Here is a 14,159-nt window from a genome sequence, read left to right on the forward strand (position 1 = left end):
CCCCTCCTCACACACACACATATACACCCATGCTCATAAATTAAGGATAACTGCAGAATGTGGTGCCACACAACGTGGCACTACACAAAACTGGCGCCAATAGCTTAGGCACATAGGGAACACACACGACACAGGTCTCCACGTCCACGGTATTGGTGGTAAGTTGAGAAAACCGTCCAGAAACACGTGTGCTACAAAACGCCACTGTTTCCTGCGCATGTACCCCGACATCAGTATGGGATATGATCACCGTGCACACGTACACAGGCCGCACAACGGGTTGGCATACTCTGGATCAGCTGCTGGGGTATAGCCTCCCATTCTTGCACCAGTGCCTGTCGGAGCTCCTGAAGTGTCGTAGGGGTTTGAAGACGTGCAGCGATACGTCGATAGAGAGCATCCCAGACGTGCTCGATGGGGTTTAGGTCTGGAGAACAGGCAGGCCACTCCATTCGCCTGATATCTGCTGTTTCGAGGTACTCCTCCACGATGGCAGCTCGGTGGGGCCGTGCGTTATCATCCGTCTGGAGGAAGGTGGGACCCACTGCACCCCTGAAGAGGCGGACATACTGGTGCAAAATGACGTCCCGATACACCTGACCTGTTACAGTTCCTCTGTCAAAGACATGCAGGGGTGTATGTGCACCAATCATAATCCCACCCCACACCATCAAACCACGACCTCCATACAAGTCCATTTCAAGGATATTAAGGAGTTGGTATCTGGTTCCAGATGAAAACCCGGCGAGAATCACTGTTCAGACTATACCTGGACTCGTCCGTGAACAACCTGGGACCACTGTTCCAATGACGATGTACTGTGTTCTTGACACCAGGCTTTACGGGCTCTCCTCTGACCAGGGGTCAGTGGAATGCACCTTGCAGGTCTCCGGGAGAATAAACCGTGTCTGTTCAGTAGTCTGTAGACTGTGTGTCTGGAGACAACTGTTCCAGTGGCTGCGGTAAGGTCCCGAGCGAGGCTACCTGCAGTACTCCGTGGCCGTCTGCGGGCACTGATGGTGAGATATCGGTCTTCTTGTGGTGCTGTACACTGTGGACGTCCCGTACTGTAGCGCCTGGACACGTCTCCTGTCTGCTGGAATCGTTGTCATAATCTTGAGATCACACTTTGTGGAACACGGAGGGCCCGTGCTATGACCTGCTGTGTTTTACCAGCCTCCAGTCGCCCTGGTATTCTACCCCTCATAACGTCATCAATATGTGTTCTTTGAGCCATTTTCAACACACAGTCACCATTAGCACGTCTGAAAACGTCTGCACACTTACTCGCTGCACCGTACTCTGAAATGCACCAACACACCTCTGCGTATGTGGACTGCTGCCAGCGCCACCGTGCGACGACCGCAGGTCAAATGCACCGCAAGGTCACATCCTGAGATGGTTTAAACCCGCAAACCACCCACCAGAGCTTTGTTTCACCATGTATCAGCATTATCCTTAATATAGTTGTACGTTAATGAGTCTTTTGGGTGTAGGTAATCGTAATAGATGTGTGCCTAGATAGGGTGGTGTCATGTTTGTGTTTTATTATGCTGGTGAGACTGAAAAGAATAGGAAAGGAAAGAAAGCTATTGAAAAGTTCGCCATAGGCACGAAGACGTTAGTAGGACTTCAAGAATAGCGAAAATGGCGTTGGAAGGAGCAATACAGGAGATGAATTGTATAGGCAGCGACTAGACTATGGAACACATGTTTTAGTGGATTTTGAGTGTAGTAACGGAATAAGTTGATCAAGATGGGAGACGTGAATGAAGATCTGAGAGAGGCGAGAATATGTGAAGAAGGGATTGATTTGGAAGAGTGAGAAGAAAACAAAATGAAAAAAAATGAAAGATATTGAAGAGTACAGAAAACACATTGAGAGGAAAGAAATGGATGATTAGAAGTGATGAAAGAATAGGTACAAAGAAAAGAAGACGCAGTGAGGGTTGAATAGGTAGTGAGGGAGGAATAGGTAGGGAGGATAAGAATAGGTAAGGAGGAATAATACTGAGGAAAGAATAGGAAGAGATATAAGAACAAAGACAGGACGGAAGAAAGTGAAAAATTTCCAAGAAACAGAAGTCTAGGTGGATAAGCAGAGGGATAAGAACATTTTGCATCAATAGTTATAGCTCGGAAGCGCAGTGACAAATATGTTTGAGAAGGCTGCGCGCTAAATAGTGGTTTGGGTAGGGCTAGCTGCTCGGTTGCATTTGAGCTCGGAATATGGGGTGAAAAGTTTTTGGTTTGGTCCGGACCACCGGTCATTTGTATAGACATGCGAACATCTGTCTTGCAGTAACTATGTTACAGTTTATTAAGCAAGGTTTGGACGACGAACCGGCGCTCAGGCAAATTGTTCGAATCCGTTAATTCCTTTTACAAAAGATTTTAATTGGGCTGCAATTACTGCTCAGCTAATGATACCATTTGTATGTGCACTGTTCGGATTTTACGAGCAAAAACAGTCATCATTAAATAACTCCGGGCTGCTGCGAGACTGATGGTTCAAATTAGGTCCACCGGTGTGTCGAACCTTGGTCGAAGAGAAGTTTTAACCGTTTGAAAAAGCCTTGCTTGGTTTGGGTATTATGTGCAAAAAACAAGTTTTTCGTGGAGGTTTTGGAAGCACTGGATTCAAAAAAAAATTTTTTTTTGAATCCAGTAATCTTTATCCGTTGTCTAGATACTATGGTTTAAAGCCGAGCTAAATGTAGAGCGTAAAATTCGTTCTTACGTGAAATGAGTGCGCAGAAACGGTTTAAAGTGAATCAACTAAATAAAAAAATGCATTCTTACGATAAAATTTTAAACTCAAAAAAATCTAGCTTCATTCTTTTTTTTTTGCGGGTTTCTTTTAAGTTCGTCACTCCTTTGTCTCAAACTTGTGCGAACCAGTTCAAATTTTGTAAGAAGGTAGAAAACTTTACCCGCTGCCAAGATACAAGCAGCATGGGTCGAGAATTAAAAACCCGTATCGAATCAATCGCCCTAGTCAACAAAAAATCTACATGGACTGCCAAGCTATGGCGGTCTAATGCCGAAATTGTGATAGAGCAAAAGCTGGGAACCAGAATGAAAAAATGCTCCTCTAACAACACAAAAAAGGCGGACGTGTGTCCTGGGCAGAGTTAGCAACGTAAAAGAAGGGAAATAGCTTTCCGATTTATCTAGAAGCTTCAAAGACATTCAAATCAAAAGTTATTGACATATTCGCGCTTTTTTTTTGCGAGTTAACCCTACTTCCCAAGCGTAGTGAGCTCTCTTGGTTGCAAGATGTTGGCACACCTGCACCTTGCAATTTACAGGTTATAAAGCACATGGCCCTGTGCCCAAAATCCAGAAGACTCGCCATCTACAGTAAATAATATACAATATAATGTGGCTAAAGAGCCTACGTGTTATAGCTGAAAAAGATTTTCTGTGGCGATAAAATTTTTGGGGGTTGACTTGTTCCTTGGGGGCGGGGGCGGGGGGCACTAAAACATGTTCTTTATTTGTGGGGAAGGTTGATTTTTTTTCCTCCAAATGGACCATTTCTTCTCCACTCTCACCTCCTGTTACATGTATGATGTCCAGTGTAAGAACAAATAGACACAAATTCATATGCTTGTTGACAGTGAAATCAGATTCATCTGAAGTAGTAAATATCCGAGAGTTCGATTGCATCTATAATAGGAAGTATCCCAGAGGGGAATGCATGCATCCTAAATTTTAGTGACACGTTGTATCATATTGCACGACATGGCAGATGCAATGTTAGATGATATGTTGGCGTGTGTCATGCTATACAACATACACTCCTGGAAATGGAAAAAAGAACACATTGTGTCAGACCCACCATATTTGCTCCGGACACTGCGAGAGGGCTGTACAAGCAATGATCACACGCACGGCACAGCGGACACACCAGGAACCGCGGTGTTGGCCGTCGAATGGCGCTAGCTGCGCAGCATTTGTGCACCGCCGCCGTCAGTGTCAGCCAGTTTGCCGTGGCATACGGAGCTCCATCGCAGTCTTTAACACTGGTAGCATGCCGCGACAGCGTGGACGTGAACCGTATGTGCAGTTGACGGACTTTGAGTGAGGGCGTATAGTGGGCATGCGGGAGGCCGGGTGGACGTACCGCCGAATTGCTCAACACGTGGGGCGTGAGGTCTCCACAGTACATCGATGTTGTCGCCAGTGGTCGGCGGAAGGTGCACGTGCCCGTCGACCTGGGACCGGACCGCAGCGACGCACGGATGCACGCCAAGACCGTAGGATCCTACGCAGTGCCGTAGGGGACCGCACCGCCACTTCCCAGCAAATTAGGGACACTGTTGCTCCTGGGATATCGGCGAGGACCATTCGCAACCGTCTCCATGAAGCTGGGCTACGGTCCCGCACACCGTTAGGCCGTCTTCCGCTCACGCCCCAACATCGTGCAGCCTGCCTCCAGTGGTGTCGCGACAGGCGTGAATGGAGGGACGAATGGAGACGTGTCGTCTTCAGCGATGAGAGTCGCTTCTGCCTTGGTGCCAATGATGGTCGTATGCGTGTTTGGCGCCGTGCAGGTGAGCGCCACAATCAGGACTGCATACGACCGAGGCACACAGGGCCAACACCCGGCATCATGGTGTGGGGAGCGATCTCCTACACTGGCCGTACACCACTGGTGATCGTCGAGGGGACACTGAATAGTGCACGGTACATCCAAACCGTCATCGAACCCATCGTTCTACCATTCCTAGACCGGCAAGGGAACTTGCTGTTCCAACAGGACAATGCACGTCCGCATGTATCCCGTGTCACCCAACGTGCTCTAGAAGGTGTAAGTCAACTACCCTGGCCAGCAAGATCTCCGGATCTGTCCCCCATTGAGCATGTTTGGGACTGGATGAAGCGTCGTCTCACGCGGTCTGCACGTCCAGCACGAACGCTGGTCCAACTGAGGCGCCAGGTGGAAATGGCATGGCAAGCCGTTCCACAGGACTACATCCAGCATCTCTACGATCGTCTCCATGGGAGAATAGCAGCCTGCATTGCTGCGAAAGGTGGATATACACTGTACTAGTGCCGACATTGTGCATGCTCTGTTGCCTGTGTCTATGTGCCTGTGGTTCTGTCAGTGTGATCATGTGATGTATCTGACCCCAGGAATGTGTCAATAAAGTTTCCCCTTCCTGGGACAATGAATTCACGGTGTTCTTATTTCAATTTCCAGGAGTGTAACATGCATCATGTCACGTTTCCCTAGACGATGCATTATATTACATTACATGGGCACTAATACTATCAAGTAAAAATGCGCGAATATATCAGCATGTTTTGATTTGAATGTGTCTGAAGCTGCCTCCTAAGTCGATACACAAGCCCACGGCATTTTTTGTGCTATATTATATTTTACATTCCTGTCTGAACAGATGAACGAATATCAAGAGGTGGATGGATAAGATGAAATATTGGACAATAAAATCCAACAAAAAACTTTATTCCAGAATGAGATTTTCACTCTGCAGCGGAGTGTGCGCTGATATGAAACTTCCTGCCAGAATAAAACTTTGTGCCGGACCGAGACTCGAACTCGGGCCCTTTGCCTTTCGCGGGCAAGTGCTCTACCATCTCAGCTACCCCAGCACGACTCACGCCCCCTCCTCACCGCTTTAGTTCTGCCAGTATCTGTTTCAAAAAAATTTATTATTTAGAAAGAAAAACGAAAACATATCGATTTTCCTTCTACGTAGTGTGCCTATTCTGTTGTGTTCAGCGTCGAGTTTCGCTTTGTTGGTGTGCTGACGTTATAATTTGTATGACAAGTATAGGAAAGTATGATTTGCCAACACACAGAAATATTGCATTCCGCAACGTACTTTGATAACAGGCTTTTGTGATAATTCGCTATTCGGCGCTATTCATCGTCTAACTCAAACGTCTGTCTTTTTTGTTCCAGACTCAACAACCCGGCGCATGTCCAATCAGCTGAAGCGAAGATAAGGAAGAGAAAACGAAGAAGACAGTCCCAACATTTAGTCCCGTGACATCGCCTAGCACTTACCGGCACTTCAGAAACCGCAGTGTGACTAGAAAGTGGTTTTAATTAACATACCACACGCAAAGCTTGCGTAATCGGCTCGGCTTTCTAAAACGCGACCAAAGCTCTGTCGCATGCAAACCATACCGGGAGCACAGTAACAGTGTAAAAAAAGTAATTTAGGGAACGAAGCAAGGAGAGAAGAAAAAGTGTGTGATTGAAAGGGAGAGGAAAGAAAAAAAAAAGTGAAAACATCGCCAAGTGTCGCAAGAAACACGAAAGTTTTGTAGACGCTTTCTTTGCAACGTCTGAGATCCGTTAGCTCACAAACGTTGGCACGCCTGCTGCCGCCTTCTTAGGCCAGACAGTCGTCTGTTTTCGCAATCTGCGGCATTCGGCACCGCCGACAAAATTTCGCGACGGAAACACAGCCAAACGCGGCTTACAAGCAATATCCTGTGCGATTTCCCTCACGTTGCCTTCTGAAAGACGAAACTTCAGCCTATCGGGAAATAATTCGCAAGAATCAAGTTTCAAACTGCAAGCAAAGCTACTGCACAGCAGACTGTCATTCATAAATGTCCCGTTAACATACCGGTATAACAAGGATTCAGACATTACTATCTTTATTAACAGTGAGAACAGTTTTCTGAAGGAAAGGCGTCACCTTCATGTTTACATCAGAATTTCTTGGTGCTATATTTCTCGACAGTGAATGGATATTAATGTGAAGTTATAAACAGATACAAACATTTTTTTCACTAAACAAACAGAATAATAGAGAATACGTGTGGGAAGGGACAATATTGTTTACATTTCGACAATACTGCTACCTGAAGCCAAACATTAGCAGCACAGACATTTCACTCCAATGGATCCAGAGATGTTAGTGCAACTGGTGCTGCTAGCGGCAACAGCGCTGCTAGTACCGCGCCCTGCCACTGGCGGCGCTGTCATCAGCTCTTCTCCAGGCTGGAGACCCATTCCAGACCCAAGCCCCGGCATCGGCCTGACGTTGGGTTCTGCAGCGCCTGCAGTATCCTACCAGAACTTGGTCAACAAGATATCCACCCTGGACGGGCCCGAAGGAATATCTTCACCACTATACGGTGCGAGTCAAGGATTCGGTGAAGCGGATGGGGGGCAGTGCGCCCTCTACAAAGTCACATTCACACAGGACCTCTATTTCCAGGTGAGTAATATAAGTCATATAATAACTTCATATTATTCAAGCTTTACCTCAATGTGTGTTACACCATGAAGTATCGATTGGATATTTATCAAATTTTGTGGGGATGTTCATCACATAATGGGTATTCCATTCAGGACTGATGGTCCATCATCAACAACAGCATAGTGTGTGATCCTCATACGCATCAGTACATGCTTGTATGTCTTGTGGCACAGAAGGAAACAATATCAGAATGTTTTGAGAAATTCCTTGTCATATTTGAAACACATGCAGTGTCTTACATGTACAGTGATAGCGCTGGCTGGAGGCTTCTTTGGAAGCTTACGTCATCCTTTCAATCCCAGGCACACTCTGTGGGTCAGAAATGAGAAGACCAGGCAGGCCAATCGAGAATCTGCACATTCTTCAAGACATTTGTGGTGTAAACTGTCATGTGGGGTCATGCGCTATCCTGTTAGAATACACCATTTGGTGCCATGTTAATGAAGTGTGTAACTGCAGTGTTTACCATTCTTGCCACATAGTGGGACGTTCACAGCCTCCCTTCAACAATTATCTCATCAGCCCTGTTGTCATATCCAGTAGCTCCTCAACACTACGATACCCAGAGTAGGAGAGATATGGGTCTCGAAAACCTCTGCTTGCCGTGACCTTCCACTAACATGTTGACATAGATCTAGCTACAACTAACAGAAGTGTGACTCATCGCTGAACACTGTAGAATGCCACTTAATATTCCATCTGGCACGATCTCTAAATCAATCAAGTCTATGTTGACTGTTGTACTGTGTTGTATGTAAAAGATGCTAGCCAACTCGAGATCTCTACCCAGCTTCCAGTAATGTGTTCCCTAAGCTTCGTGGTGACACCCTGCCTGCAACCTCTGTCCAGACTTCAGCTGTTGTCGTCCACCAGTTCGTCAGAGACCTTCCAACAACCCTATGTTCTACTCGTGGTCCATTCCTTCTGGAAGGATCCTTGCCCACTCTTCTTTCCACACTGTTGACCCAGTCCACCTCGTCTACACTCGTTCTGCAGTTACACCACAACAGCGAACTGTCTGTGCGATACGTCCCTCGTTCCAGTAATTTTGACTTTTGTGAAAGTCCGAAAAATGGTGAAAAGTTGTGTTGGTATAAGGATGAAATTTTACTCAACTTATCCCACAAGAGAATCACTTTGATAATGTTAAGTATGATGTTCGCGGGGTAACAGATTCCGCGTCAGTGTACCAGGTAGGGCAACTTTCACGTTTTGACTGCTGCTTATATTTCAGCTGCCGAACTAATAAAGCTCGTTTGCTACTTTTAATTTTTTACTTTCTAACATCCAACCTCTTTTCAAGACACTATCAATTCCGTTCAACTGCTCTTCAAAGTCCTTCGCCGTCTCTGATACACTCGTCGGCAGCGCTCAAACTTTTTATTTCTTCTTCCAGAACTATAATTCGCTTTCCAAATTTCTCTTTGGTTTCCTCTATTGCTTGTTCAGTGTACAGATTAAATAACATCCGAAAACAGACTCCAACCGTATTTCACTTCCTTCTGAGTGGAGTCTGATTTATTTACAAGTTATAGATTATCTTTAGCTGCCTAAGAAATGTAGAGGGTGATTCCGTGATGATGTTAAAGACTTTCTGGGATGAAGGAGGAGAGTAACTGTATCTACCTGAAGTAAGGGACCCCGGTGCGGAAACGACTGAGTCGAAATTTATAAGCGAAAATCCTAATACCTCAGAGAGTGCAACCCTTGTAACACACGCTCTTTGCTTTCCAGATGTGGGAGGAAGTAGTGTTGACCAAAAGAAGAATAAAATGTTCAGTAAATATGCGCTCTAAAGTACATACCTTAAGAGCTATGAGGAATTTTTCATATTTACTACTGTGAAAAAATCTCTTTTACTGAACAGGTCCCCATAGCTTTTAAGGCATACATTGTAGGACTCTAATTTAGTAGACTTTTTTTTATTGTTTTCATTCTCACTTCATCCTCTCAAAATTTGGAAAGCAAAGAGCTTCCATTAGAAGAGTTTCAGTGTCTGACGTATGAGAACGATTTTCGATTGCAACTTTCTACGCGATCGTTTCCGGAACAGGGTCTCTTCCTCAAATTAATTCATTTATGCTTCTTCATCATCCATTGAACTTTGTAACATCATCATGAAACCAACCTGTACATAAAAATTAAACACTTACAATTAAGCTTCTAGTATTGAGATTTAATTGTATAAATGGTGGTTGATATGGATTTTTGTTGTCGTACTGGGGATTCAGCACACTTTGGAACTAAACTCATAAACACCGATCACTGAGAGAGATTTTTCATGGTTGGGCTGTCACATTTTCGTTTATTTCTAATATGTATAAACACATTCGCCGGCCTAGCTACAGACAGAAAATGCTCCATGCTAGATGACGTCGGAATGTGAGACTGTAACTCACAGAGTGGCGTGTTTGTGTTGTGTTTCAGTACATTCAGTACAAGGCGGACATCCCAGACATCCAGCAGTTCACCCTCTGCGCTTGGACCAAGTTCACCAACCACTCCAACGACCACCCGATATTCTCGTACGCTGGTGAGTTCGCTTAACTTGTGTGACATTCTCTATGTAATTACATTTTCCTTGCCTTCAACTATCGCACAGAAGGCATCATTTACTACTTACTACGGCTGCTCTCATTTGCATTTTAGCGTGCACTAACCAGTTCGTAGTTCCACAAGTTTAGACGTACTGATCATTGTTGTAAGAGTTGTTGGGGACCTACAGTAGCTTACTTGTACTTGCAAGTTTATGTCTATACTCCGTGAACGGGCAGAAAATGTGTGGCATGAGGTACATTTTATTACACAGTGTATTAGGAAACCTGCCTTACCTCCAACTGAGCTTATGTGATCGTTCTGTATCGTATTCCTGCAAATTACCATACCCAGGTATTTGTATGAGTTGACCGATTCCAGCTGAGAATCACTGACACTATGCTCATACGGTACTACCTTTTTGTTTTTGCAAAGTGTGCAATTCAGAGCCGGTCGCTATGACCGAGCGGTTCTCGGGGCCTCAGGCTGCTACGGTCGCAGGTTCGAATCCTGCCTCAGGCATGGATGTGTGTGATGTCCTTAGGTTAGTTAGGTTTACGTAGTTCTAAGTCTAGGGGACTGATGACCTCAGATGTTAAGTCCCATAGTGCTCAGAGCCACTTGAACCATTTGAACCGAGACATCCTGAACCCACTCACAACGTTTCGATCCCCCATACGGTCGCACATCCCTACCTAATCTTCGGTGTGAAGTCAATCGAATCCATTTCGAAAGAAATGCTACATCTACGTGCTGCCTTGATCCACGACTTTCAATATGCAATGTCGTCAGAAAAGAAAACATCTGTTTGGCGATATTCTTCGACGATGACACTTCACAGGCAGGCCGAACATGTTCCAACATTTCAACACGCTCTTGAAAATGATTATAAAGCCGAAATCATGATTGTGTAAAATAAATGAACTACTAACAGTGAAATGGCGGAAATTTCTTTCAAAAAGTTCTATATGACTGTGGTCCCCCACGAATGACAGATCGTTAATCGGTTTCCATACCTACGTTTATTAGGAGGCCGTAAAACCAAGAAGACTACATGTTTTATTAGAGTTATTTGCTTGTATCGTTATCCTCCAGTGTCCTCATTTGCGCCTATTTTCGTCCAATGTGCAGTAGGCTTGTAGAGGGTTATTTCATCCTGTCGATGAAGGAAAAGCAGCAGGGTCGCAGTTGACCTCCCACCCCACCCCACCACCCCTTCACCCCATCATTCTTTGGCGTAATACTAGCACTCAGTTACCATCACCACAGACGAAATGTCAGCTAATTTCGCCACGGCGCTCCTCTCCTTTAGACTGACACTTGCGAAACGCCTCTCGCCCTGTCTCTAGAAACACTGGCTGCGACGGCCCAGTTTCCACGCCCCCGCCTCTCCTCGCCTCGTCCTGTCACGGTCGCCAACTCGTTCCTTCCTTCGCGGGTCACCGCCGGCCGCAAGCTCAGCCCTGCGCCCATCCACCGTCGCGGCAGCCTCACTGCAGCTTTGGCAATCCTCCAAACTGAATTGCCCAACTGGACGATTCGTATTTTATTTGCTGCCATTTACAGATGACCTGCTTCCTTGTAACCAACAAGGGGCGGCCACAACGTTGTGATCGCAGGTTTACTTCAAACTTTAGTAGGCCATTTAAACAACATAATGTGCAAGTAGTAAGGTGCACTACTCTGGCAATTGCGAGAAAATCGATCGCAGGAGAAAGTTTTACAAGTCTATTATGTAACTGATGTATATGTGCATTAGAGCCAGACGTTAAGAGTTCATTGTGTTCAAATGGTATATTCAACATACTCCGCATCAGCTTCACACCAGAAGGACATATTACCACCTCACGAGACACCATAGGCCAAACCCCGTGCAAAAAAATGGTTCTGAGCACTATGGGACTCAACTTCTGAGGTCATTAGTCCCCTAGAGTTAAACCTAACTAACCTGAGGACATCACAAACATCCATGGCCGAGGCAGGATTCGAACCTGCGACCGTAGCGGTCTTGCAGTTCCAGACTGCAGCGCCTTTAACCGCACGGCCACTTCGGCCGGCTCAAACCCCGTGCAAGCGAAATATACAATGGTCCACTGAAGTAATGTCTGGAAAAATATTAATAATACCATCCTCCACTCCAAAATAGTGTCCACATGGAATGATAATATAAACGAGAAGATACCTTGGCACTGTTGTGTACACAGTTCCGCGTAGTCAGAGCGTACACAACTTCCCCACTAGAGCGCGCCCCGCTAAGCACAACTGCGCAGGCGCAGCGCTCGTCCGTCTCCGCACTAGGAGATGGCGCTGCCTTACAGACGGACCAAATTCTGCTTCCGCCGATCCGCGTATTAATATATAACGCAGCCAATGAGATTGCTGCTAACGTAGAACCTTTTCTCCTCGTGGATCACAGTCGCGCAGTGATACATGAATGCGCGAGGTATTATAACGAGTGTACAGACCTCCGATTAGTTAGTCTGCATCAGTCTGCATTGGTCTGGATTAGTCTGTACCAGTCTGCATTTGCTGTACCAGTCTATAGTCAAGTTTCAGTCTGCGCCTAATAAGATTATCATATTTCTGTACACAGCCATGAAGATAAATGAATAGACACTTTGTCAAGTATCAGAGATATGTGAGAATAAGATTAACGTAGCAAGACCAAAGGAACTTCGGATTGTCAATTGTAAATAGCATCCAGAATCAATTTAAGTAAGGTTTATAATTGTTGTTATTTTAATGAATGTTTGTGAAAATTAATCAAGTTCTGTTTAAAGTTGGTCACCGTCAATCTGCTACTCTAACCGTGCAAGTGGCATTTCTATCGTCTGACCTAACGGCAGAAGATAAACACGCCACGATAAGACCACGAGACATATTGCTGACACTCGCCTACTTCGTTAGAGCGACAAGTCAAATAATCTGATGGTGTGTGTACCGAAGGTCTTACAGTACGCTCACCATAGGCGCACATCCCAATCTGCCCATACCAATTGCACGAATGGAAGTGGGCTAGAAAAGAACTCGCAATTAATTACTAGGACTACAGAATCTACTTTAACACTTAAAGAAGTACCTTAACCAAACTGGCATTTCATTCCTGAAACAAAGAACAATAGCTACACTTGGATTATCGACCAGTTCGCATATTTTGCAATTACGGTTAAACATGCGGGTATAGACGAGTATATGCAGTAAATAATGGAAGAGCACAATAATCTTAAAAAGTGTCCGAAATACATAGCTTTCTTTCAAAATTTCTTACTTCACACTTTGCCATAATAAAGAGGTAATTTTTGGTTGGCGCACAAAACTAAAGTGAGTCGCTACAAAGCTTAAATCATTTTAATTAAATGGGCAAAATTTTTTTTGTTTGTTAGTAAGCCTAGTGAAGGTGAACCATGAAAATTAATTATGGCAGAACCCATAACACGAAAATAAATAAATAAATAAATATACGTTGGTTGGAACTTAAATGTTTGGGATTTGGGGTGGACATAATCAAAACAAAGGCGTTTTCCGTTGCGGCGAAATCTCAATCACTAACTTCCTCCTCGGAATGTGAAAATATTTTGTTGACGCCGAACTACATAGCCAGAAACGATCGTCGTAATAAAATAAGGGAAATGGGAGCACCCACGTAAAGATACGGGTGTTCGTTTTTTCCGCACGCTGTTCGAGATGGGAATAAACGAGAATCATTGTGAAGGTTGTTTGATGCAGCCTCTGCCATGCACTTAATTGTGATTTGCGGAGTATCCATGTAGATGTAGATGAACATACAGGGTGATCAAAAAGTTAGTATAAATTTGAAAACTTAATAAACCACGGAATAATGTAGATAGAGAGGTAAAAATTGACACACATGATTGGAGTGACATGGGGTTTATTTTAAACAAAAAAAAAAAAAAAAAAAAAAAAAACAAAGTTCACAAAATGTCCGACAGATGGCGCTGGACAGCAAAACTGGTACCGTGATGGGTGAGTGGTACGCCGCTATGTTACAGAATCGCATCATCCCCAGCCTGGCTGATAAACACCTGCTGGGGACGTACGATGTTTATGCAGGATGGCGCTCCACCCCATATTGCTAGACGCGTGAAAGATCTCTTACACGCGTCGTTTGGTGATGCTCGTGTGCTCAGCCGCCACTTTCGTCACGCTTGGCCTCCCAGGTCCCCAGACCTCAGTCCGTGCGATTATTGGCTTTGGGGTTACCTGAAGTCGCAAGTGTATCGTGATCGACCGACATCTCTAGGGACGCTGAAAGACAACATCCTACGCCAATGCCTCACCGTAACTCCGGACGTGCTTTACAGTGCTGTTCACAACATTATTCCTCGACTACAGCTATTGTTGAGGAATGATGGT

The 14,159-nt window shown here is 45.0% G+C and overlaps 2 protein-coding genes across 2 annotated transcripts in view; one reads left to right on the forward strand and one right to left on the reverse strand.

Annotated features, from left to right (window-relative positions):
• Positions 1–14,159, reverse strand: part of LOC124553492 (protein PRRC2A-like) — a 1,723,518-nt gene that overhangs the window by 302,874 nt on the left and 1,406,485 nt on the right. The window lies entirely within an intron of this gene.
• LOC124554202 overlaps positions 6,800–14,159 on the forward strand; it is a 92,606-nt gene continuing 85,246 nt past the window's right edge. The window contains exons 1-2 of the mRNA XM_047128267.1: positions 6,800–7,208; positions 9,678–9,783. Of these exons, the coding sequence (XP_046984223.1) occupies positions 6,888–7,208; positions 9,678–9,783 (427 nt within the window). The 5' untranslated portion in view covers positions 6,800–6,887. The remainder of the gene's footprint in view (positions 7,209–9,677; positions 9,784–14,159) is intronic.

The sequence above is a fragment of the Schistocerca americana genome, chromosome 11, assembly GCF_021461395.2.
Source record: "Schistocerca americana isolate TAMUIC-IGC-003095 chromosome 11, iqSchAmer2.1, whole genome shotgun sequence".
Taxonomy (NCBI): domain Eukaryota; kingdom Metazoa; phylum Arthropoda; class Insecta; order Orthoptera; family Acrididae; genus Schistocerca; species Schistocerca americana.